Source organism: Suricata suricatta, chromosome 8, assembly GCF_006229205.1.
Source record: "Suricata suricatta isolate VVHF042 chromosome 8, meerkat_22Aug2017_6uvM2_HiC, whole genome shotgun sequence".
Taxonomy (NCBI): Eukaryota; Metazoa; Chordata; class Mammalia; order Carnivora; family Herpestidae; genus Suricata; species Suricata suricatta.
In genome coordinates, this window is record NC_043707.1 from 21,050,196 (window position 1) to 21,059,774 (window position 9,579).

Here is a 9,579-nt window from a genome sequence, read left to right on the forward strand (position 1 = left end):
AGTGGAGTAGTGGCTTGGCCCAAACAGCAGGGCCCTGCTGAGGCTGGCCTAGGAGCCCACTACTTTCTCCTCCTCCCCAGGGCTACACCAAGTCCATCGACATCTGGTCTGTGGGCTGCATCCTGGCTGAGATGCTCTCCAACAGGCCCATCTTCCCTGGCAAGCACTACCTGGACCAGCTCAACCACATTCTGGGTGAGGGGGGGCCTGGCCAGCTGAGTGGGGAGGTGGGGGAGAGTAGTGGGAGGTGAGATTTCTTCACAGTCAAAGTACCACCACCTGTGGAGCCCCTACGGCAGCTCACGGTATTTCCATGAGATACAGATACTATCCCCATTCGATAGGTGGGAAAAGCTAGGCTACACCCCACACTTTAGAAGTGCTAACGTCAGGATTTGAACATAACGGCTGCCCAAATCCAGACCCCTTGCTCTTCATCACCATAGTGTTGGCTGAGAGATTCACTGTCAGGTCCTGGAGCTTGTTGGTGGGGACTCTAGCTTCTCTAGTTTTCCTTCCTTCTGTTCCCAGAAGGGAGAGGACAGCTCTCACTAAGGCCCCTGCCTTACCCACAGGTATCCTGGGCTCCCCATCCCAGGAGGACTTGAATTGTATCATCAACATGAAGGCCCGAAACTACCTACAGTCTCTGCCCTCCAAGACCAAGGTGGCCTGGACCAAGCTTTTTCCCAAGTCAGATGCCAAAGGTGAGAGAGACATGGGAATCAGCATACGATAAAAACACGGTGCGGAGGAGGGTACATGAGCCAAGCAGCTGGCTGAGTAGACAGGACCCCTGGCATGAAAGGCAAAGCAATGCTTCTGGGAACTCTCCAGCCTCCCTTTTGACCCCTGATTCTTGCCCTTACCTAGCCCTTGACCTGCTGGACCGGATGTTGACCTTTAACCCCAACAAACGGATCACAGTGGAGGAAGCACTGGCTCACCCCTACCTGGAGCAGTACTACGACCCAACAGATGAGGTGGGCCAGCCACCAGCAGCAGGGCTGGCGGGTAGATGGATGGGTGGGCGTCCGTCAGTACCTGGCCTGTGTCTGACTTCTTTGTCACCCCAGCCAGTGGCTGAGGAGCCTTTCACCTTTGACATGGAGCTGGATGATCTACCCAAGGAGCGGCTGAAGGAGCTCATCTTTCAGGAGACCGCCCGCTTCCAGCCTGGGGCACTGGAGGCCCCCTAATCTGGACAGACATCTCTGCAGTTTGAGGCCTGGTGAGTGCTCCCCATTGCCCACACACAGATTTCAGCCGATACCAGTGTGCCCAGCACGCCTCCATACAGTCACGAGCTCGTTCACGCCCAGGAGGCATGTGCATGGTGGCAACAGAAAGGCTAGAGCCTGCCCCGGCCACAGACCTGGGGGCCACCAGTTCTTCACATCCATCTTCCTTTCCCCAGTCCCAAAGGTCTCCCACCTGGCAACCCCCTGCACCCTGCACACCCCGCTCCAGGGACCTCGGGGGCCCTCTCCCCCATCTGAGGGACAGCCCAGGTTCGGCTCTTCCGGTATGGGCAGAGAGGCAGGTGGGGCAGTAATTGCTTTGGGAGGAGCCAGCAGTACCCGGCCTGACCCAGTTGCCAAGCTTCCTCACATCTGGCGCGCGGGTCAGTGGTTCTCACCCCCACCCACACGGGGCTCCTTCCTCGAGTCTCCTTTCCGTCTGCCCAGCCAGCTGCAGCTTGATGGAAGGAAGGCAGACACACCTGGGCTCAAACTCCTCCCTACCCCTTAGTCAGAGCTGTGTGATATTGTGCAAGACACCTCACCTCTCTGTGCCTCAGTTTCCTGGGGAGAATCCTGATGATGAGAGCAGACCTGGGGCACTAAGCATTGGTGCAAGAGGCTTATGTGTATTAACTCATTCAGCCCTCCAGCTGCACCTTGAGATAGGCACTGATGTTATCCCCATCCACAGTCAAGGAAAACAAGGCACATCCCAGTCAGCTGTGAGGAACAGATGAGGGAACGTGAGGTCAGGGCTCTGGCCGGTCATCTGGTGGGTGCTAATGGCTCCTTTCCTGCCTGCCTTTTTCTGTTTAGGCCCTGCCTCCTGCCTGCCCCTCCCCTGCTGGACTGTTAGAAAATGGACACTGTGCCCCACCCAGACCCCCGCAGCCCGGGTCAGGGCAGAGGGCGGGCCCGGCCACATTCCCTAGTTTTACTCTGGCCTCCTGTTTCAGGCAGGCCAAGGTTCCCTCTGCCCGCTCTCCCTCCCCTCCCAGGACCTGAGGGGCTTAGGTGGCCCCCACGCAAACCTCCCTCTGCAGCTTGCCTTTGTCTACCCTGGCGATCCCAGTCTCTGGTAGTTCTGGAATGGAAGGGCTCTGGCTGCCCCAGGACCTACTGAAGGGCAGTGAGGGGGTGGGGGAACACTGAGTAGGGATTCAGGGCAAGCCCTGACCCACTAAAACCCCGCCCCATTTTCCCTGAAGGAATGTTCCTAAGGCTCAAGGGCTAGTATCCCTGAGGAGCAGGGCCCAGGCCTAAGCCCCCACCCCCAAAGCTGCCACCTCTAACAACACCCCCTGCTGCCTGTGTGTCGTGGGTGAACAGAAGTGGAGCCGGGGCACAAGGAGAGCCTGGTGCCCCTGCCCGCCCCTGTGCCTGTATCTAATATATAAATATAGAGATGTGTAGATGATGGCCCTGGATCTGTCTGTATCCGCCGATGCCCCGCCCTAACCGTTGCTTTGAGGACTGCCTCGCCTGCCCAGCCACTTCCCAGTGGGGTGGCTTTCCCCAGTCCTGGTGCTCTTTGGCTCCCCAGCTGGCCAGGGTTGAAGATGCAAGTGTAAGGAGCTCCAGACTCCGGACAGAGTGGGTCAATTTTCTGCTTAGTCACTGCCCTCTCCCCTCCCGAATGGCTACCCGTATCACTGGCTGGGGGTGATTTGGGGGTGACTCAGGAACATCCTACACACCCCTGGATTCTCTGGAAATGGCAAAGGGCGGTGTGTCGTAAACCCTGGCCACCAGCCCCCGTGGGAGGGGGGAGGTTTGTGGCCGAGCCAGTGAGGGGTTGGGATGGGGGGCTTATTTCCCCAGCATGGCCGAGAAGAGAAGGGTGCTGGGGTCCTTGGAGGGTCTAGAGGAGGTGTAGAGGAGAACAGAGCTGCTGGGCGCCTCTCCTGCCTATACCCTGTCCCTAGCTGAGCCCTGCAGCCTGGCCTGAGGCCAGGAAGCCGGATCAGCAGGTCCCAGGGGTGTGGTGGCTACCGGTGGCTGAGCCAGCCTACGTCGGCCAAGGCAGGCAGCGCAGGCAGCGCAGTCCATCAGGAGCAGCCGAGCGTGTGGCAGCAGAAGCCAGAGAGGCAGCGTGGCCATGAGCTCGCTGCTGTACTATGCCCTGCCGGCCCTGGGCAGCTATGCCATGCTGTCCATCTTCTTCCTGCGCCGGCCTCGCCTGCTGCACACACCCCGGGCTCCAGTCTTCCTGGCGCGCCTGGGGGCCCACCGAGCAGGTGCGCTGAGGGCGGGGGGCGGGGGGGGGGCTTGGAAGGGAGGATAACAATGGTGGCTACTGAGGGTGGAGTAAGGACAGCAAGGTGGCAGGGCGGACGGCAGTGGGGGAGATCCAAGCGGCTGACTGTTAGGAAGGGGGCAGAACCCCAGGTAGGAGGGGAGCAGGGTGGCAGGACAGGATGTGGAAGGGGGAAGAAGAGGCAGGGGTGAGGGGAGAAGAAGGAGGCCAGGCTCCGGAGACCCACGCAGCTGCCCTACACAGGATCTGGAGAGCGGCTGGAGAACACCATGGAGGCCATGGAGAAGTGAGTGCACCTGCCAGCCATGAACCGTGGGACACCAGGAGGCCCACTCACTTCCAAGTCTGAGTGACTAGGGCCCCCTGGAGGTGTGCAGTGCACAGCCTGCCTATCCTGCCGTGAACTCTGGCCTCACGCTCCCCTAAACCTCCCCACCGCCCTGTGGTCTCTCCTGTCCCTTTCCCCTGGCCCCTCGGCACTGACCTTCACTCCCACAGCTCCATGGCCCAGCGATCCGACTTTCTGGAGCTTGACTGCCAGTTGACCCAAGATGGTGTGGTGGTGGTATCACACGACAAGAACCTGTCCCGCCAGTCAGGCGTGAACAGGGACATGGACAGCCTGGACTTTAAGGTGGGCCTTGCCCCAGCACCCCTTCTCCCCCGCCGCTGTACCCATAGAGCCACGGTGTCTCCACACGTGTCTCCTGGTGACGTGCTCCCTCTTCTCCCCAGGACCTGCCCCTCTACAAGGAGGAGCTGGAGGTGTACTTCTCACCAGGTGAGAGCATGACCTCACCGTGACCAACCTCCTGTGTTCCCCTCTTCTCTGACCCTCAGCGCCCTCCCCCTGGGCTCCCACCCCACCCAGCCCCCTCTGATCCCTCTGGCCACAACCCACCCAGGTCAGTTCGCACAGGGGTCGGACCGGCGCATGGTGTGTCTGGAGGACGTATTCCGGAGGTTCCCTCGGATGCCCATGAGCGTGGAGATCAAAGAGGACAATGAAGAGCTCATTAACAAGGTGGCACTGCAGGTCTGGGTGGGTGGCGGCCTGGGGCTGGAGAGAGGCCTGGCTGCCCTTCATCTCTCCCCCTCCCCCTCCCCCTCCCCCTCCCTCAGGTCGCAGACCTGGTGAGGCACTTTGACAGAAATGAAATCACCATCTGGGCCTCAGTGAACGGCTCGGTCATGAACAAGTGCAGGGCTGCTGTGAGTCCCCGTTCCCTCCCTGCTCCAGCCGCCCCTCCTGCCAGGCGCTGGAGCCTCCAGGGGCCTGGGCTGGACAGGTCCGGGGTGGTGTGGAGGAACCAGCCCTGCACAGGGTCTCAAAGGGGAGGATGTGGAGAGGAGAGGTGCTGGGGCCCAGGAGGGATCAGCTAGGCCTGAATGCTGGGCCGACACACAGCTCCGATCCCGCAGGTGGTGGGCCTCCCTGAATGTCCAACACTGTTTCCCCTGCAGCCCGCGCCCCCTCTCTGCTTTCCTGGGGGCAGGCTGACCCTCTTCCCCCTTCCCCTTGCCTCCCAGAACCCCGAGATGCCATTCTCCTTCACCATCGGCCGAGCTTTCTGGATGGTGCTGTTCTATTACCTGGGATTGCTGCCCTTTGCGTCCATCCCGGAGAGGTTTTTCCTGTGCTTCCTGCCCACCATCATCAATAGGTAGCCACAGGGTCCCTGCCTTCCCAGAGCTTTTGTCCCCTGATAAACTCCCCCTACTTCAAGCCCCGCTACACAGGGTCCCCAGCTCCCAGACCACCCTCAAGGATAACCCCCAGGTCCCCTGAAGAGAGTGGTTTTCAGTGAGCATTCACCAATACCGAGGAACTTTGAAGCTCTGGGCCAATATGTGTTGATGGCATTTTAGGACTAAGGATTCATTTATTCATCCATTTCATCCAACAAATATTTATTGAATGTCCACTCTGTTCTGGGTGCGGCTACACTAGCAAATACGCCCAGTGTGAGTGGGGTAAGGCCCTCGATGAGCTTATAGTCTTTCTGGGAGACATATACTAATCAATTTTAGTATCATTCTCTGATTCTCAGAAGTAAAAGCAAGCTTTTTCCTGCTGGGAGAGCGGGGATTAACAAAGTAACAGCTGGTGGGTGAAGTATCAGGAATTTGGATACTTCACCAGCTCGAAAGCCTGGCCCCTCCCTTCCCTCTCTGAGAACTGGGTGGCAGCTGGTCTGGCCTTCTCCCCTCTGTTCTCCCAAAGGAAGCTCCCAGCCGGCCCCCACGATCTCTGGCTACAAACACATCATTAGACTACAGAACTTGTGTTTGCAAAGTGTCTTCACATCCTTTGATCAGAGCTTTACCTGTGGCAACCCAGAAGGCACTAGAATCATGACCCCCACAGCACCCATGGAGAATCTTGAGGCTCGGAGAGGTTCTGTAATTTGCTCAAGGCCACCCAGCTAGAAGTGCAGGGCCTGGGTTTGTCTGGGTCTGACCCCGAAGCCTGTGCTGGGGCATCATCTAGGGCCTCTACAGCCATCCCTGACGCAGGCTGATCGTGGGCAAGTAGCCAACCCATTGGAGTGTCGTCTGGTCCCAAGAAGCTGGTCAGGCCCAACCAGGGGGCCTTGAGATTGTGCATCTAGCTTGAGAATCAAGCTGGGTTCCGGTCTTGGCCCTGACCCCACCACAGATTGGCTACGACACCGTGGCCAAGTCACTTTAGCTGTCCAAAATGGGGTTTCCTCTTCTGTACAACAGCGGGGGAGGGTACACTCTCCAAGTATGGAGGCAGAGATGCACACCTAGAATCTCACTAACGACAGGTGAGTTTTTCACAGGGGCAGCTGCAGGGGGTCTTCTAGAGGCACCAGGGTAACACTGCTCAGGGGTCACTACCAGCCCTGACAGAGTGAGACGCAGGGGGGCTGATCATGATTCCACCTCTCTGCAGGACCTACTTCCCATTCTCCTGCTCTGGGCTGAACCAGCTGGCAGCTGTGGTTACCAAATGGTGAGGGGGTGAGGATGCTGGGTGGCCTGTCCCCATGGAGACCTGCCACTGTCCTTCTCCTTAGTGCCCTCTCGTCATGGCCTCTGCCACCCTCTACCCACCAGGTTACTCATGAGGAAAAGTCTGATCCACCACCTGCAACAGCGAGGAGTGCAGGTGAGGCTTGGCCGCCGCCCCCTCACAGGCGGGCGGTTCCCAGTGTGGGCCTAGCACCGCATCCAGCGAACGCTCTGCCCCCAACTAACTGGGTCCCCTGGGTAGGTCACCTTCAGAGTCTCAGTGTCTTGATCTGTGAAATGGGGATAATGGTATATTTAACTGACACTTAGTAATGGCTTTCTAAGTGTAGCCATTATCATGATGGTGTTGTATTGAACCTCCTGTCCTGATTCCTCAGGAGGGGGTGAGTGGAGCTGGGGAAAAAACCCACCCAGCCCAGCCCCTCCCCTGAGCATCCACTTTGGACGTTTTGCAGCGAACCTTTGTTGAAAATGCACTGCATTCCAGGCACTTTGGTATCAGGGACGGAGCAGGGAGCTTACCATCAAATCAAGGGCAGAGGAAGGAAATAGGCGATCACAGGCACCAAGCGCACAGAAAGGAAATGGCACTGTGGTCGGCAGGGTCACAGGAGGCCCTCTGTGTGAAAGGAGGAGCTGGCTTGCACGGAGAGGAAAAGGAGCGCATCTCAGACAGATCTCAGACAGGCTCAGCCTGTGGGAAAGCTGGGAGGAGCTGGGGGCGGGGGGCAGGTGGAGGAACTGAGAGGTTCCACCAGGCTGGGATGCGGTGTGGAGGAAGTGAGCGCCGGACGCTGGAGAAGGTGGCCCAGGCCCAGGCAGGCAGCCTGTGCACATCCGTTAAGGAACCTGGACTTCAGCCTGGAGGAAGGGAAGCGTTTGAGGGCCTGAAGCAGAGCAGAGACCTGATCCAGTTGAATCCTGGGCTGCAGCGTCAGCAGTGGGCTGGGTGGACCAGCTGGCTGATGGGCCGAGCACTCCACAGCCAGGATGTGGGGGTGAGTGAGGCAGGGGGAGGACTCGCCTCTTTCAGATTGGCACCCCGACTCTGTGGGCCTTCACCACAACTCTGGAGGTCGGCCTATCACTCCCATTTGTTACGTTAAGAAACCGAGAGGTCCAGGGACTTGCCCAGGGTACAGACACCATCTCTCCCTACCTCTGTGCCCACAAGGCAGCAGGACAGATGGAGACCAGCCTCAGATTCGGGCAGGTGGGGAGACCTCACAGCCGGCTTTCCAGGGGAGGGAAAAAGTGCTCTGATTTGAGCAGCAGATGACTTCCCTGATCGTGCATCCTCTCCCCTTGTCCAGTGTCAGACGACCACCAGGATGTCATTGAGCACAGAGCTGGGTAGTGTTTCCACCTTACACATTCAGCAGATGCGACAGTGTAGGGAATAGTAAAATGTAGTAAAATAATTAGGAAGTGATGGGTTTTGAGTATTTATTACCTTCATTTTTAAAAGTTTTTGAATTACAGGTTTATATAATTTAATAGTTAATAATGGCCATGTTTAATAACCAGTTTGCCAAATTCCTGACTACCTAACCAGCTACTCCAGCTTCCCCCTGCTGGGAGGTCTCCACTGGGGAGGAGAGCTCCTACCCTCTGGATTCCAGGGTGAACTCTAGGTAACTATAACCCCCTCCCTCCCCACTCAGGTGGTCTTTTGGTGCCTTAACGAAGAGTCCGATTTTGAAGTGGCCTATGGCCTGGGGGCTGTTGGTGTCATGACAGACTACCCCACAGCCCTGAGGTGCTACCTGGACAACCATGGCGGGGCCGCCCTGGCCTCCTAACAGCCCGGAGGCCCTTGCCCTCTCCTCTCTCTCTCCCTCAATAAACATTTTCTTACTAGTCACGTTGTGGTGTTTGGGGGGGCATGGGTGGGAGGCCCTAGCAGACTGCAGATGGCAGCAGAAGGCTGAAGAGGCCAGAGTCTAGGGCCCTAGCCACCCTGACCCACTGGTTGCGCCACATTCCAGACCCAGAGTAATGCCACACCCTGGGCCAGCCTGGCCTCCTCTCTCCTCTGGAATGTCCCTTGCAGGAAGCAAGGTTCCTGCCCCTTCCCAGCCACAGGTCCCACTCTCTTGAGGCTGTGAAGAGCCTCGGGCACAGGACAAGGCACTTCATCCGCCCCGGTGTGCCTCCTCACCTGGCTGCAGATGGTGGGCATGGCCTCAGAGGCTGAGTTTAAGGTCGATCATCTGCTTCAGCCCTTCCAACGAGCCACTCCCAGATCTACTCCAGAAGTTCCCCCAAACTCCTCAACCCTCTCCAACCTTAGTACCTTATACATCGAATGAATCATGTGTCTCACAAACCTGTGTTGGCTGCTCTAGGCCAGGCTGCGTACTGGGGCCACTGCTGGGAACAAGACAAGTCACCTAGGGCAGACACACATTTTCAAGTTCAGAGTCACGTGAGAAGCCCAGAGCAGACACCCAACTCAGCCTGCAGAGGCAGGGGCATCAGAGGAGGCTGCCTGGAAGAGGTGATGCTCCGCACTAGAAACTGGCTTGTTCCCAGGCTCTGGCTCCCGGAGATCTAACACGGACGGGGCACCATTAGCTCTCCCCTTCCAAGAGCCTGTCCCGGTGCTATGGCAAAGACGGTGGAATCAGACCAACGTGAGAATTCCAACTGTGCCTCTTCCCAGCGTTACTAGACCACTTTGACCTCCGTTCCCCTGTAAAATGGGGAACAAAGGCTGCCTCCTAGGATTGCTGCGGGGATTAAGAGAGTGGGGTACAGGGTAGTTAAATGCAGATAATGATGGCTATTATCTCCCCGGAGACGTGCGTCCAGACACCTAACCCCGCGCCAGGTCTGGTACCGCAGATCGCAGATACTCGCCCCTTCAAGGACCGCGCGAGGCCAGAGGGACGACGAGACCGGAGCCGCGGGGCCGTCTGGCTGGCTTGCGGGCCGCAGCCGCATTTCCGGGCCGGCCGGAGCCCGGAGCAGGGGGAAGGGCAGCCGAGGCCTGCGCTGGCCGCGGTGTGACGCGCCCCCTAATTTGCATGCGGCGCGCCGATTGGCCGCGGCGGCCGCCGGGACCAGAGGCCGGCC

General features: G+C 58.4%; 2 protein-coding genes across 9 annotated transcripts in view; both read left to right on the top strand.

Moving 5' to 3' along the window:
* MAPK3 (mitogen-activated protein kinase 3) overlaps positions 1–2,661 on the top strand; it is a gene marked incomplete at its 5' end in the record, with an annotated part of 6,805 nt that extends 4,144 nt beyond the window's left edge. The window contains 5 exons of the mRNA XM_029945705.1: positions 81–195; positions 576–707; positions 874–983; positions 1,077–1,231; positions 2,061–2,661. Of these exons, the coding sequence (XP_029801565.1) occupies positions 81–195; positions 576–707; positions 874–983; positions 1,077–1,199 (480 nt within the window). The remainder of the gene's footprint in view (positions 1–80; positions 196–575; positions 708–873; positions 984–1,076; positions 1,232–2,060) is intronic.
* A 94-nt stretch (positions 2,662–2,755) lies between these two features.
* GDPD3 (glycerophosphodiester phosphodiesterase domain containing 3) lies at positions 2,756–8,361 on the top strand. 8 transcript variants are annotated; one of them, XM_029947454.1, is made up of 11 exons: positions 2,756–3,481; positions 3,745–3,787; positions 4,000–4,135; positions 4,237–4,282; positions 4,407–4,525; positions 4,624–4,713; positions 5,032–5,165; positions 6,422–6,481; positions 6,586–6,637; positions 7,260–7,499; positions 8,166–8,361. In XM_029947454.1, exons 1-11 carry the CDS (start codon positions 3,343–3,345, stop codon positions 8,301–8,303), a joined length of 1,197 nt encoding a protein of 398 aa, XP_029803314.1. In that variant the 5' UTR covers positions 2,756–3,342; the 3' UTR covers positions 8,304–8,361. The 8 variants fall into 8 exon arrangements, with proteins under 8 accessions (XP_029803314.1, XP_029803316.1, XP_029803318.1 ...); XM_029947456.1 differs by having other exon boundaries at positions 7,347–7,499; XM_029947458.1 differs by lacking the exon at positions 7,260–7,499.
* Positions 8,362–9,579: the final 1,218 nt, after the last annotated feature.

Bases quoted from the DNA above. Each gene is read 5' to 3' on its own strand.
- GDPD3 (XM_029947454.1), top strand. From the start codon at position 3,343: ATGAGCTCGCTGCTGTACTATGCCCTGCCGGCCCTGGGCAGCTATGCC. The intron at 3,788-3,999 runs GTGAGTGCACCT...TCACTCCCACAG, and splicing joins ACCATGGAGGCCATGGAGAA to CTCCATGGCCCAGCGATCCG. The intron at 5,166-6,421 runs GTAGCCACAGGG...ACCTCTCTGCAG, and splicing joins CTGCCCACCATCATCAATAG to GACCTACTTCCCATTCTCCT.